This window comes from Schistocerca piceifrons, chromosome 2, assembly GCF_021461385.2.
Source record: "Schistocerca piceifrons isolate TAMUIC-IGC-003096 chromosome 2, iqSchPice1.1, whole genome shotgun sequence".
NCBI classification, from domain to species: Eukaryota; Metazoa; Arthropoda; class Insecta; order Orthoptera; family Acrididae; genus Schistocerca; species Schistocerca piceifrons.
In genome coordinates, this window is record NC_060139.1 from 670,534,820 (window position 1) to 670,550,874 (window position 16,055).

Here is a 16,055-nt window from a genome sequence, read left to right on the forward strand (position 1 = left end):
AGTTGACCGGCGTTGCCTGGTGAAACGTTGTTGTGATGCCTTGTGTAAGGAGGAGAATTGCGTACCATCACGTTTTCGACTTTGATAAAGGTCAGATTGTAACCTATCGCGATTGCGGTTTATCGTATCGCGACATTGCTGCTGGCGTTGGTCGGGATCCAATGACTGTTAGCAGAATATGGAATCGGTGGGTTCAGGAGGGTAATACGGAACGCCGTGCTGGATCCCAACGGCCTCGTATCGCTAGCAGACGAGATGACAGGCATCTTATCCGCATGGCTGTAACGGATCGTGCAGCCACGTCTCGATCCCTGAGTCAACAGATGGGGTCGTTTGCAAGACAACAACCACCTTCACAAACGTTTGACGACGTTTGCAGCAGCATGGACTATCAGCTCGGAGACCATGGCTGCGGTTACCCTTGACGCTGCATCACAGACAGGAGCGCCTGCGATGGTATACTCAACGACGAACCTGGGTGCACGAATGGCAAAACGTCATGAATCCAGGTTCTGTTTACAGCATCATGGTGGTTACATCCGTGTTAGGCGACATCGCGGTGAACGCACATTGGAAGCGTGTATTCGTCATCGCCATACTGGCGAATCACCCGGCGTGACGGTATGGGGTGCCATTGGTTACACGTCTCGGTCACCTCTTTGAACAGTGGACGTTACATTACAGATGTGTTACAACCCTTGGCTCTACCCTTCATTCGATTCCTGTGAAACCCTACATTTCAGCAGGATAATGCACGGCCGCATGTTGCAGGTCCTGTACTGGCCTTTCTGGACGCAGACAATGTTCGGCTGCTGCCCTGGCCAGCACATTCTCCAGATCTCTCACCAAATGAAAACGTCTGGTCAATGGTGGCCGAGAATGGCTCGTCACAATACGCCAGTCACTACTCTTGATGAACTGTGGTATCGTGTTGAAGCTGCATGGGCAGCTGTACCTGTACACGCCATCTAAGGTCTGTTTGACTCAATGCTCAGGCGTATGAAGGCCGTTATTATGGCCAGAGGTGGTTGTTCTGGGTACTGATTTCTCAGGATCTATGCACCCTAATTGCGTGAAAATGTAATCACATGTCAGTTCTAGTATAATATATTTGTCCAATGAATACCCGTTTATCATCTGCGTTTCTTCTTGTTGTAGCAATTTTAATGGCCGTAGTGTATGTTATTGACAAATCTCGGGATGGTGTTGCTGAGGAAAGCTCTTATTAACATATGGAACACAACAGTTTTAACTGGAGAAATCGCACTTAAAATATACAAAAAATGCAATTCTTATACTACTTCTGCAAGCATTTTGAGGTGTATAGTTCAAAGGCATTCCATCTATTCCGGATAGATCCGCAACAGTGAAGCACTTACTACCATAATCTTTAAAAGAATTTAAGGGGAAATCACGAATTCTGACCAAAGTATGCAATGCCAGATCTCATAGATACTCCACACTGTTCTCTGATGTTGCGTAACCAAAACAGTTGATGTGTCCTCACAAGAAAAAGTCGCTAGGTAGAGATCCAGTGAGTCGGGTGCTTATGCCACAGAACCACTTAAGCATTTCCACTTCACATGGTTAACAGAATTTAAGAATTCTTGTAAGACAACATCTGTAGTTGAATGGTTAGCGTTGCTACCTTCGGTGCGGAAGGACTCGTGTTCCATTCCCGGGACCTCCTCACACTTTCTCAGACCACCCTTCCACTTTACAGTCAGTTCTTTCACAACTAGTGTCATGGTGTCAATGGTAGCCTGGTCAAAGGCACATGTGACCTTAATCCCACTGCAAGCAGACGGTTCCCAATGGTCACTAACGACACAGCTGCAGCAACATATGTTTGGATTTCATTCGTGAATGATGTTCAGTCGGTAACCGCTTCTCTCACAATATGTCGAACTTGACGTGCGTCTGTACTATGCGGACGTCCACAACTTCGCCCACATGTGTGGGAATGTTCCAAAGACCACTGTTGAAAGCAGCGACACGCCAATAATATATTGCTCAACAAATGCACCAATCCGTCGTTAAGTCCATCCAGCTTCCTATAGGCCCACAACGCGACTCCCTTCAAATGGTTGAATATGTTCAACAGCAGGTCGTAAACGTCGGTGGGCGTGACTATTTCCTAGAATGAATGATACAACGACTGTTCAGCTCTAAAATCAACACAGTAACTGCCTATAGAATAAAAACACAAGGTGCGCACTAGGCTTCCAAAACGCCATCCAATCGCCGATGACCGTGATAAATGCATCACTAACTCTACAAGCCATCAGTATCTTACACCCTGGTACCACTGAACAGAGTCGCTGAGGCGGATGCCTTTTTTTCTGTCTGTATAATATCAGCATTCTCTGAATGGAACCCAACTGACATATAATCTGGGCCGGAAGATTATCCCTTAATGATTTAATATGCTTCGACACACCAGAGGTATTTGCTTTCAGCAGCTGCTCTTGATTCGAGATCTGGAATATTTACTGTATCTACTTAACGGATGATGGTTGAAACAAGGTGGTTATAATAAGTGGACTAATAATGGTAAAGAGAGTTTTCCTCGCTAAATGAAAATGAATGAGTATCACTCATCCTAATCTGAGATTAAAAAATAGAGTTCATACTTCTGGAGTAGAGCAAAGTATCAAAGCGAATCAGGAACTACAGAATAACCAGAAAAGAAGAGAATCCAGGCGTTTGAAATGTGATATTACTGAAGATTAAGTTGACTGATGAGACAACAATCCAGCAGTTCCCTACAGAATCGACGAGGAAAGAAATTTGCGGGAAAGACTGATAAGAAGAAGGGGCCGGATGGTAGGACATGTGTTAGACAGAGATTGGAATATATTCAAGAAATGATCGAAGAAAATGGGAGTTAGGTGTTACTCTGAGGGAAGAGGTTGGCACAGGAGGGGAAAACGTGACAGGTCCCCAACGCCAAGTTGCAGTGTCAACAAGCCCAAATATATGCTGGATCTGTCGATGTATGATTACATTAGCTGACGTATGAATAAATATGGATGTGGGGCCCGATCCGACGCACTACGTTTATCTCCTGTGAGAATTAGCTCCCTGCTGTAGTCATTCAGTAACAGTCAACAGTATCACCCGAATATGGCGTATAAGTTCTCCGTCGAAATATTATCAGGTTTTAGCAATATCACTTGCAACAATGGTTACCAATCCAATCTGTGGAGCGCGCCGACCTGGGTGTGGAAGGACGGGGGGGGAGGGGGGGGGGGCGGCTGAGCGATTCGATTTATAGGAAGGGAGAAGGGAGGGGGGCCCAAAGAACTCTGAACAAAACAGAAACATGCGGTCAGGCAGGTCAAAAACTTTATATTCTTATAACAGTTGCGAATGCATTTTTTGTAGAGTTTGCATCATCGGCACTGCCTGGCAAGTCACCAGGTTACTGGTGACAACGCATTCTTCAGTCTGCCCATTCTTAACTCAGTAGTACGCCTGCTGTGCTCTGTATAAGTAACTAGCATTTTTATCGGTTTTGTACAATGAGTGAACATTTCTGCTAAACGAAGGTTGTATAATCGAGAATATATTAAGTATGGGTGTACGCTTACTGACTGGCAGTGAAAATCTATCAAGATCGCCCTTCACAACTGATATGCGTGCACCTCCTGATGAAATAAAAGAGGCTGCAATTGAAATGTGATTCATGTACCAGACAACAGTTTCAACAAATGAGGTTGGAAGAATTTTGGGCCAATTCACTTCCTGTTCCTGTGGCAAAGGAAACCTTAAAAGTTCTCGTACAGTTCCCATCTACATACCTATATGAGACAGGATTCTCGACACTAGCCATCATGAAAACCAAATATCACAGTTGCCTGAACGTAGAGAGTGGCACTCAATGTGCTTTAAGTGGTTTGAAACCAAATATTCAATAGCTGCTTATAGAAAACCCGTTTCAACTGTCTCATTGACGTTCTGAAATTTTCTTGTGACTTTCATTAAACAAAAAACGTTAAATTTGAAAAGTGTTGTTCAAGTGAAAACAGTATCATTAGGCATTCAAGTAAGACATTTCCATTTTGGCTACCTAGTCCTCTGAAACACTAATGGGAACCCTATTGGGAACAACTGATCTAATGCAAGGCCAAAGTAAAACAATACCTTATAAACGCTGTAACGTGCAGATCCTGGAAGCCTCAAATCAGTACGTATTGGTCTCAAACATTAAATTTTTATTTGTATTACTATTATTGTTGATCAATGATGACATAGTCTCATACAGGTAACTCCATGAATTTTAAGAACAGTGTAAAAACCACTTGTTCAGCTAAACTAATGTCAAAATAAATCTCGTTTGAAAGTTCCCCCCTCCCCCCCCCCCCGGTCCACCCAATAACAAAAAGTGAACAAGAAAATAAAACACTGACCTGACTGAAGGTGTTGGGGCCGACAGACTTGAGCTTGTTTCCACTGAAGTCCAGCTCCGTGATGTGCTGACTTACGCAGTCAGGGATTCTGAAAAGCCCGCGGCCCGAGCAGTTGGCTGTCAACAGCCCGCGGCTACATGGGCAGTCGCGGTAGTACCACGAGCAGTCACCAGGGGTCACCAGCAGCGCCACCGCCACCTGAAAAAAAGTTTGAACACACGAGTGGTAGCACTGTTTATTGGCGACTTTCATGCAGTGTTACCACATTTTATGTCTATATTCGTGACACAATCAGACTAATGACGTTCTACAAACAGTAAGGTGTCTTGTTAAAAAGGAAAGATAGGCTTATTATGTGAATGGAGCGCATCGCATTCAGGCCTTGAGGCTAGTCGCGTAGGGACGCGGGCCGGGCGGGCGAAGTGGCGGTAGGTGAGTGCACAGTAGACTTGGCCACTGTTTCTATGTTTCGATACAGTGTATCGATACGTGGAACAGTTTCAGTGTTTCGGAACTGCTGTGGTTCACTGTTTCGAAACAGTGATGTTTCATTCCTCTCCTGTCTCGGATAACCGGACCAGATTCGATCTCGAGCCAGACACAGAAACTGTATCGTTGTTTCAAAATAAGGCTGTTTCAGTCCACCTGTGCTTGGAACGGACTAATTGTATCGAAACAGTGATGCTTCATTCCGCTCAGTGTCCGACGAGATTCGGGCTCGGCACAGGTACTGCAACGCAACATACCACTTCAAGAAACACATTCAAGAGTGTCGAAATCTTTTTGACAAGCAATAGAATGAAGTTTAAGATATTCGAAAATAAAGCTTCGTTTCTAGCTGACTGTCCTACTCCGAAATGGCGTAACATCTGCTTTATAAACACTAATCAAACAATAAAACAACGCATACTATTCACATTCAAAATAATAAATATGTGAAAATCATTCAGTTTTATAACATACGCTTCTCTGTTCATGTACAGTAATCATATTAAGAAACGCAAGTAAGCCCACAACATTTTGAATAAAAAAAGGCGTGGAGTGACCGTTATTAGACATATATATAAATTTGATGTAGGTATAATTGCAAGCAATCTGTTTGACATATCACTGACAGTGTAATGGTAAACGGGAAGGGCTGGGAAGCATGGTGAATTTATAATAACGATTCGAAACACCTTGAAAGACAAATTTTTTTTCTGTTATATTTTGTTATATATTCGAATTATTTGGCGTTATTTGTGAGTCTATACTCACTGTGCGTATTATCCACAATGATTCCCTTTGTGTGCATGGAAATTAGCATGATGGATATATTACCCATACTAACGGAATGTGGGAATCCCAGTAGCATATCCGTTGGTTCTGCAGTTTGCTCCCACCCCCAGTTCCGTTCGTGGTGGTTCATCTGTCTTCAGCTATGGCTGTCCCCAACCAATTGAAAAGTATGAAAGTCACGCGACACGAAAGCAGCACATTTGCTGCAGGAAATACAAAACTGCCAAGACGCCTAAGTGATAGTTTCATACTTTCTGCGACATGATTAGCGCTCTCGCACCTCATTTGTGTTTATATGGACATACTTATACAGAGGGCATTCAAGATGATAAAATGTGTTTATTAGATTACAAAACACAAACTGTTTCACTGTTTCGAAACAGCGTATCGAAACATTACATTGCACTGTTTCATTTGTTTCGAAACAGTTACGTGTTTCGGTTTGCCCATCTCTAGTGCACAGAGTACTCTATCTCTTTTGTTCTACCCATGGAATTTAAGACATCCAGACATCTAGCAAGATTCCCATCTGACAGGTGTTAACATTTTGTTAATAGCGCGTGACGTAATCAAGCGTAATGTACAGTATGGATTCGCATATGCTGGTGGGTATCGATAATTTCATTTATAAGATAATAAGTTCATACAAAACTGTTTGTACATAAACGTCATATTTCGTGCTTCACTGCTTACGTTTTATGTGATTAGAATAATTTTGATATTATTTGGCATGAAACAATATAAATTTTATTTTCACTCATTTTTTATGTTTATGTAAATAATTTGTTTCAGCTAACCGAAGTATTTATTTAATTAGATTTTTTGGTTAAAAATATAATCCTTCTCACCTCTTTCACTCTTGATTCGAAGAACAGTGGTAGAAGACGAGTCGTGTGAAGTTGTTTGTAAAGAGTAGGCATGTTTTGCATTTAGTTGGAGTTTCTAGCTCATGGGAGCAGTGGTAAGTTATTTTTTCCAGCCAGTTGTTTGAAGAGTTTAAGTACATGGAAGATAAAAATTGAACATCTATGATCATTTCGTAATTATTGATCCATCGAACTTCTACAATCCTGTTAAGTTTCAGGTTTCCTCGTATAGGAAAGGAGAAAACAATCGAACTCTGAAGACAACGATGTCAACGTTTACCAGCTAAGTACCACGTACAGAAACTAATTAATGTGAGAATGTCCACTTTTAAAATTCTGCAAATTGAAATAATTCTGCAGTCAGATTTGTCAGTAACAGTTTGATCTTTTATTGAAAGTGGACATGTTACAAGTATGAATGTAAGAAAAACGAGTTTCATACGCACAAATTTCAATTCACGGCAAAAAGAATACTATATTCTCCGTAAAAAAATAATGACAAAGTGTAATACCAGGCACTCGATCCACAGGGAACTGGCTTCCTTCTTTTGCGAGTTGTTCACCGCTCCTGATTACTGAGATGGCTACTATGTACAGAACGAAGGAAGGTGAGAAAATAAACAACTCTTGTGTCGCATTTGCCTTATTTATTGCTTTCTTCGACTTATTGCTAACAAGCTGGGCATGAAGCACATCTGTGCTCTTTGAGATAATCACATCCCCTTTGTGTAATTAACAAAAGCTGAAGCACTGTTTTGCTCCACGTAACCAAGCACCCAAACTTTAATGACAGGAGACTCTTTTGTGCAGTACCTTGAAACAGACCAGATAGGTCGCTTCAGTGAAGCGTGTACCGTATGGAAACAAAATTCGACGCTAAATGGATGGCTGGAAACGTAGTAGAGAGCGAACGTTACGACTGCAACTAATGTGAACTCAAGCCAGTACCAATGAACGTAGCCTAAGTCGTCTTAAACACATTCAGGGTGCGAATAGAAAGTCCAAGTGTAGAAAGTAAGCAGAGCTGTATTATAGATTTGCAGACAGAGGTCTCAGCAAGATGCGAAGTACCGACCCAGCTACCAGGGTGGGAATTTATTTCCTGTAGCATGCCAAAGGCAGTCCCCATGAAAGGTGTTGCAAATGCGAGAAGTGGAACAAACTATCACACGTACAATATCACTACCACTCACTGCGTCTCCCTCCACATCGCTGGAGATGGAGTGATGGGATATTAGAACTTTGGTAGCAGGGAACTGCGGTGATTTTTACAATATGTAAGAATAAAAAGTACCAGTCTGTTCGCATCGAATATCGCATAGTTTAACAAGGGTTCCTCCCCAGCAACCATGGACCTTGCTGAGCTTATGTATCTCAATACAGATAACAGTACCTTAAGTGCAGCCACAACGGAGGGATATCTGTGGAGGTGCCAGACTATCCTCTGGTTCTAGAAGAGAGGCAGCAGCTTCTTTAATAGTTGTAGGGGAACAGTATGGATGATTGACTGATCTGGTCATACAAGATTAGGCAGCATGGGCTCGCAGTGCTGGTACCGCAAACGGCCGGAAACAAACTCTGCAGGCGTTACTTTCCCCCAAGAGCTTGTAGCTCTACTGTATGGCTTACTGATGATATCCTCTTGTCTAAAATATTCCGGAGGTAAAGTAGTCTCAATTCAGATCTCCGGTGGGGACTGTTGACGAGGATGTCATCATCAGGAAACACAAAACTGGTGTTCTACGGATCGAGCGCAGAATGTTAGATTTCTCAATCAAGTGGGTAGGTTAGAAATTTAACAAGAGAAATGGATAGGTTAAAGTTAGATACAGTGATAAATAGTGAAATGCAATGCAGGAAGAACAGGACTCCTGGTCAGGTCAATATTGAGTTGTCAACACAGAATGAAATAGAAGTGATGGAAGATTAGACTTAATAATGATTAAGAAAACAAGATATAGCTAAGATACTGTAACAGCATAGCGAGCGGTATATTGTGCTCGAGATAGACATGAGGCCGACACTCACCACAGAAGTACGAGTTTATATACTAAACAGCTACGTAGATGATGAAAACACTGGAAAACTGTATGATGAGGTAAAAGAAATGATTTAGTCAGCAAAGGGAGACGAAAATGTAATTTTTATGAGCGACTGGGATTCCGTAGTTGCAAAAAGAAGAGAAGGAAAAAACAATAGGTGAACATAGGCTGGGGAAAGGAACGAATGAGGAAGCCACCTGGTAGAGTTTTGCTTAGAGCACAATTTAATCATGGCTAACACTTGATTTAAGACTCATGAAAGAAGGTTGTATACGTAGAAGAGGCCTGGAGACTCGGGAAGGCTCCAAATTGATTAAATAGTGGTAAGGTAGAGATTTCGGAGCCAGATCTTGAATTACAAAACGATTCCATGGTCAGACATTGGTCTAGCCATGAAGGATTGGTCAAAAATTGCATATTAAGGGAAGAAATTGCAGCAAGGTAGGAATTTAAGGAGATGGGATCTGTATAAACTGATGGAACCAGAGGTAGTTACGAGTTTCAGAGGGAGCATTAATCAAAATTGGACTGTAACAGGGAAAATCATTCAACGGAAGACGAATGGTTAGCTTTGAGAGATGAAATAGGAATGACACCAGAGGTTCAAATAGGGAAAAGATAAGACCTAGTAGAAATTCTTGGATAACACAGGAGATACTGAATGTAATCGACGAAAGAAGAAAATGAAAAGTGCAGCATGTGAAGCAGACGAAAGGAAATCAGACGTCTAAAACATGAGATTGACTGGAAGTGCAAAATGGGTAACCAGGAAAAGCTAGAGGGCAAATGCAACGCTGCAGAAGCATATATAACTAAAAGAAAGATAGATGCTGTCTACAGGAAAATTAAGTAGAGCTTTGGTGGAAAGAGAAGCAGCAGTATAAATATCAAGAGCTCAGGTGGCAAGTCAATACAAATCAAAGAAGGGAAAGTTGAATGGTGGAAAGAAAATATGTGGAGGGTCAGTATAAGGGGAACAACCATGAGGAACAATATTGTACAAACAGAAGAGCAAATAGGTTAAGATGAGATTTGAGATATGATGTTGTGAGAAAAATTTGATAGAGCGCTGAGAGTCCCAAGCTGAAAAAGGCCCCTGGACTGAAGACGACATTCCTTCAGTGTTATTGAGATCTTTGGGACAGCCAACCATAATAAAATTATTCCACCTGGTGTGTAACATACATCAGGAATAATGTAATAATTCCAGTTCCAATAAGGCAGCTGTTGGCAGGTATGAATACTACTGAACCATAACTTTAATAAGACTTGGCTGGAAAATATTGCCACGAATTATTTACAGCAGAACAAAAAAAAAAAAAAAATTAGAAGCTGGCCTCGAGGTAGTTTAGCTTGAGTTCCCAAGAAATATAAGAACACGCCAGGTAACACTGCCTCTACGACCTACCCTCAAGACAGGTTGAAGAAAAATAAACCTACGTCTATAGCATTTGAAGAAGGCTTTTGGCGATGTTGATTGGACTACACTCATTACGATTTTGAATGCAGTTAGGATTAAATTCAGGAAGTAGAAGATTATTTGTGACTATTACAGACACCAGGCTGCAGTTATAGGAATCTAAGGACACGAAAGAGAAAGTGCAGTTTAGAAGAAACTGGAAGTAGGGTTGCAGGCTACCGCGACGTTATTCAATCTATACACTGAGCAAGCTGTGAAAGATACGAGGTTGAAATTTGGAAAGGGAATTAAAGTTCAGAGAGAAGAAAAAAAATGTAATAACTGAAATGTACTTGCAGTAACGAATACGAACAACCATCAGCTGTATAAGGGAATGACCATAATGAAAATCTGGGACTCCAACTTTACACAAGTCGCCGCCTTAACCGTTTTGACTACCTGTGCGCGATACCACACTGTAACTTCCATACATCGTCGTTCCCGGCTCACAAGCTGTACTCGTACGAAGGTTATGTAATTCAGGTACAGGGGTGGACATTTAAATTGTAAGTCGCTGCCTGGAATCGGCGGGTAAATACGATACTATAGCTCCTGTGTTGTTAAGAAGAACGATGCATTGTTCATTGAGACATGTATGCATACATTTCATTTATTTCATAACGGCTGTAGTCACCGCAGTGCCCCTTCCTTCGAACATGCATACATGTACGTTGTTCTTCTTAGCAACACAGGCATTGCAGTATCGTATTTATGCGCTGATACCAGGCAGCGTACTTCAATTAAAATGTTCTCCACTGAACAAGAATTACATAAGGTGCGTACTTGTATGGACAGTGTCTTGAAAAAATTCTATGAGATGAACATCAACAAACGCAAAACAAGGCTAACGGAGTGCAGTAGAATTAAACAGGCGATTCTGAGAGAATCAGAGGCACTAAAAGTAGTTGATGTGTTTTGATATTCGGGCAATGACGCCCAAAGTATAGTGGATATAAAATGGAGATTGGCAACAGCAAGAAAAGTATTTCTGAACAAAAGAAACATATTAAAATCTAATAACAATTTAAACGTTAGGAATTCTTTTCTCAAAGTATTTGTCATTAGCGTAGCCTTGTGTGGATGTGAAACGTGGACGATAAGCTGTTCAAGCAAGAGAAAAGATCTTTTTGAAATGTTTCGCTATGAAAGAATGATGAAGATTAGATGGGTAGATCGAATAACAAGTCAGGAGGTGTTTCCCTGTTGTACTGCCACTCGCAGTGCCGCCATGATGCAATTTTTCTTCGTTAATTATAACAACAATTGCAGCCTGCACTCCATAGACAACATACCTTAAAGTGTAAGTCGATATTGTTTCCTTCTAGTTAAAGCTGCCAATTCTAGATAATCAAACGGAACGAACATTGTTTTTTATACTGTGCTAAAATTTTTGAGTGTTTGGAGATGACAAATAGCAAACTTAGAGCACTGACAGTCATTCGCCTTTATCCAGAGTCACAATCAGCTGCTACAAGATATATGGGTGGTAGCCAACAACTGGTGTCTGTTTACAAACAAAAAGAAATTACGAGGTCTGCCTGTAAGCAAATGCTAACGTATCTCTTGTGCGCAGCTGGCCGTGAAGTGGAGGACCTTCCGACTGATCATGGCCAGTGCCATGGAATTTTAGAACTTCGCCGTCACTGGCGTGCTTTTATCAGCAAGGTCCTGCTTGGACCACGTGTTGACTGCAAGCTGGGACCCGACGAACTGCGAGCATTGGTGCTGACGTTGCCATCCACGTGTCACTATGCGCTCTTAACGAGTTGAAAACGAGAGAACGAGGTTATATTTCAAAAATTCTATCATTTTATCACTCTTCGTCATTACAGCTGGGCTAATAGAGAAAGAATCCGCTTAACTTCTGGAGAGGGGCGATTCTGAGGAGGACAGCCGTTCAAATCCCCCCTCCCTCCCAAATAGAGTTTCGCTCTACTAGAACTACGATATGTTTAGTACAGTACATAACGACGTAGTAAATGGGACGATTACCGGTAGTACTGGTAGCATTGGTAGGGAAAAAAAACATAAATGAATGTGTGAGAGAGAAACTGGATTCTGACGACTTCTCTTTGTTTTTTGGTTTTGCACGTAAAGAGAAGTGCACGTTGTTCAGTGTTAGTTCATTGTGTATTTTATATCCTTACAAAATATAAATTGCGTTTTATTAGTAATGTAACCAAAGAAACTGCTTTTTATGTAAGTACAGTTTACAAGCACATAAAAATATCTGTATAATTATTGTTATTTATTCTGAACAGAACGTTCCAAAGGCATGAGTTTGCTGTTATTACTGACAAGTGCGAAAGTTGTTTATGAATAATAGAAACTTGTTTTATATAACCTCGACGAAGTATTGAAGCGATTTTTGAAATTTATTGTTTTGCTTCTTTTTTAATTTTACCTTTTTTATTAAGGAGATTGCGTTTTCTAGCACTATACGATAAATCAATACTGTTTTAATATCTTTACTACAACATCCCTTTGTTTCAAAGGTGAATGGAGTGGGAAGAAACCGTAATAACTGGTACAATGGGACATCTTCTCTGTCATGCACTTCCCAATACTTTGCAGAGTTTAGATGTTGATGTAGATATCAACAATTTTCGGATAAAACCTGAATTAAACATCGACAGTTTCAATTGTGCTATAAACAATTTATTTCTAAGTAACGGGGTGGGGGCCAACAATCTAGAACAAAAATATTTTGTAGGTTACTTGGTTCTTTATACAGTCCTAACTCAGTTTTCTAGACGGTTCACTGCTTCCAATTTCTAGTCGAACCTAGTAAGACCTTGATCGAATATACAAACAAAGCGATCGAATTGAGGTAACGCGCGATAGGTATGCAACACACCTAACGTACAAGTAATTTGTTTACTACCTCACGTGACCAGTACTATTAGGAAAACTACCACTCACTTACGATAGTTCACCGTAGTGTACAGTAGTTTTACAAATATGCCACCTGAGTATCCAGTATCCATAATTATTTTACCATAAACTGCTTAAAGCTAATGCCGGGATGTCTCCTTTGAATGGGAACAATCAATTTTCTTACCCAGTTCCAGCTTGTGCTCAGTCTCTAATGACCTCGTCATAACCAAGATCGCATTCGGGAGGACGACGGTTCAATCCCGCGTCCGGCCATCCTGATTTAGGTTTTCCGTGATTTCCCTAAATCGCTCCAGACAAATGCCGGGATGGTTTCTTTCAAAGGGCACGGCTGACTTCCTTCCCCGTCCTTCCCTAATCCGATGAGACCGATGACCTCGCTGTCTAGTCTCCTTCCTCAAAAACAACCAACCAACCATAACCAAGATGTTAACTCCTAATTTACCCAGCTTCCTTCTGAGAAGGATGAAGCAGGTGGGGAGAGGGGGAAGGATGTGTTCCCAAGTTTAAAAATTAAGTAGTAGATCTAATTTCGTTTGAATGACTGAGACAAAACGTCTACTTGTAAAAGACGCTGATCGACAACTGCTAAGGAACAACTGACGCTTGCTAAGGAACAGCTGCCAGCTGCTACAGAACAACCGAAATTGCTGCGGAACACCCAACCAAAGATAGTAAAATGACATGTAGAGAGCGGGACGCGTTAACCGCAGCTAAGCCTGTCCTCGACACTCTGTATGCATTCAATATTTCATGTATTACGGTGTTTGGCGAAGGTTATTGTGGAACAAATTAGTGCAGCATTTCGTGTGGGACGGCAGCACGTCTGAAAGACAATATAAGAGTGCTCGCGATCAAGGAGGAACAGCAGGACGGCTCGAAACCGGAAAAATTGTCACTACTGTGGCCGCAGTAATGGGTGTGTCCAAAAGTGTCATCGCGCTGTTACAAAAGGTCGCTGAAGGTGGAGATGCTATGTGAAAGCATCGAGGTAGTCGTAGGCCGAGCACCAGACTGCAAGAGGATCGAAATGTAGCTCTAGTGGCAAAAAGGACAGAGCCCTTGCAATTGCTACAGGTACACGCGTCACTGACAGAACCGTTTTGCGATGTCTGAATTAGGCTGGTTTGTGTGCTCGGAAACCTGTTAAAAGCACCGCTCTTCAGCCAAGCCATTGTCGAGAAGGAGTTCGTTGTTGTAGGGATAAGGTTACCATATCTAGCCGGGACCGCGGGGGGTGTAGCAATGAAGTAAAAAATTTATTTAATGAAATTACTTTTTATTTTGTTGCGTCAGAAGTAGTTAGTACACTACATTTTTCGGAAGTTTCCACGTCTTTCGTCAAGTCATTTTTCCCTTTTACATGTTTACAAAACTCCATGCAAATCAGCCTGTAGTTAAACTGGTAATGTAAGCTTCATTCCACAGTCCCTGTCAGCAACCGTTTTCTTTCATCAGTCCACTGGACCGAAATCAGCGAAAATACTCTTTCCACAGTAGCTTTGAGTGCGGTAACAGAAAACAAATACTCGCATAATTTTAGCAGTTGGCATTTGTGTTCAGGATTTTCGGTTTCCTTAAAACACTAAATCCACCTTTCTTCCACAGTGTTTAGACTTCCATTCTTGCGAGTCATCTTTAGTTTCTAAAAAGTTTCTTCAGATACATATATTCCTGAAAACAATTGTCGTCTTATATTTTTACACCATTTGTTAACCAGTTATATAATAGTGTTTTGAATCGTCACCCAGTATGGGGTTTCCGATAGAGTCATCCAATCAAATACTTGATATTTATCAAAAGAAACGTTCCTCTAAGTGATCGAAGGCTATGGTATAGAAAGTCATTATCTCTTCCTCAAATTTCGGAATTAAATTAATTATTTTTTGGTTAGAGTTCTGATACTTTAATTTGTTCAAAAAACGTTCAAATGTGTCTGAAATCTTATTGGACTTAACTGCTAAGGTCATCAGTCCCTAAGCTTACACACTACTTAACCTAAATTATTCTAAGTACAAACACACACACCCATGCCCGAGGGAGGACTCGAACCACCGCCGGGACCAGCCGTAATTTGTTCAAATTCGTCTTGGTTTGCATGCCAATAGAATTGGCAGTCTTCCTTCCATTCACACATCTTTGAGTGTCGATTAATATTTTTTTGTTTCAGTTAAAGACACTTTATTCTTCTCCAAGCTTTTTACATTTTTTTTCCAAACACAGTCAAGTCTGACTGCAGAAACATGTAAATTTCACTGTCCGGATTACCGAAAAAAATCTAATATTATTTTAGATGTCCTGTCCTCGACGTCAAAAAATTGTTTTAATGGAAACCAAAGCTTAACAATTCTCTCAGCTACGGGCGTTAACGACAGCTATCATGTTTCTGAGCGAGATAGAAATGTCTGATGAATGACATCAACGTATAAAGAGATCCCTTTTAAATATTTTCACGACGTTTATTTCAGTGTTGACAGTTAAGACTCCAGTAACGCTTGATAGTGTTCTGTAGAATATGGCTAAGACATCAAATTCCTTCTATATTTCTTCCTAGTTCTTCTTTAATTTGGTGAAACACATTCCGCTGGGCGCGTCGATTAAGCCCTCAGAAGTTGGTGTTGGTATTGTCTCCACAAAAAGCAATTAATTTATCTAATGGAATCTGCAGTGTCTTTACAGAACTTTGCAACTGTCTCCGATGTTTCGTTAATCAGTGAATCAGACTTCAACAGATTCTGTAGCATTCCGTCAGTTTTATAACTTATTGAAAAACTAAAGAAAACATATTTTCAGTCTTGGTTCGATGTCTCAGTGCCTATGTCGTAAAATGAAACTTCTTGCAATTGTTTTATGCATTCGGACATGGAGTGTAGTGCGAGAATATTTTTAAGAATCGTTGTAGCTTTGATACTGACTGTACACTGCTTTGCGGCGACTTTGGAGTCGGGATACATTGCAGCATTCAGTTTGACGGTACAGTCAAAAGAACTGATGGACTGATGATGCCTGACAACTTTAAAACCTGTTGCTAGTTCTGTAGCGCAACGAGCAATTCTTCCTGGGTATCTTAATCACGAATGTAGAAATAGGCTTAGATGTCGAT

The 16,055-nt window shown here is 41.1% G+C and overlaps 1 protein-coding gene across 1 annotated transcript in view; it reads right to left on the minus strand.

Annotated features, from left to right (window-relative positions):
* LOC124776479 (platelet glycoprotein V-like) overlaps positions 1-16,055 on the minus strand; it is a 127,729-nt gene that overhangs the window by 47,643 nt on the left and 64,031 nt on the right. The window contains exon 2 of the mRNA XM_047251494.1: positions 4,413-4,610. Coding sequence (XP_047107450.1) covers positions 4,413-4,610 — 198 coding nt within the window. The remainder of the gene's footprint in view (positions 1-4,412; positions 4,611-16,055) is intronic.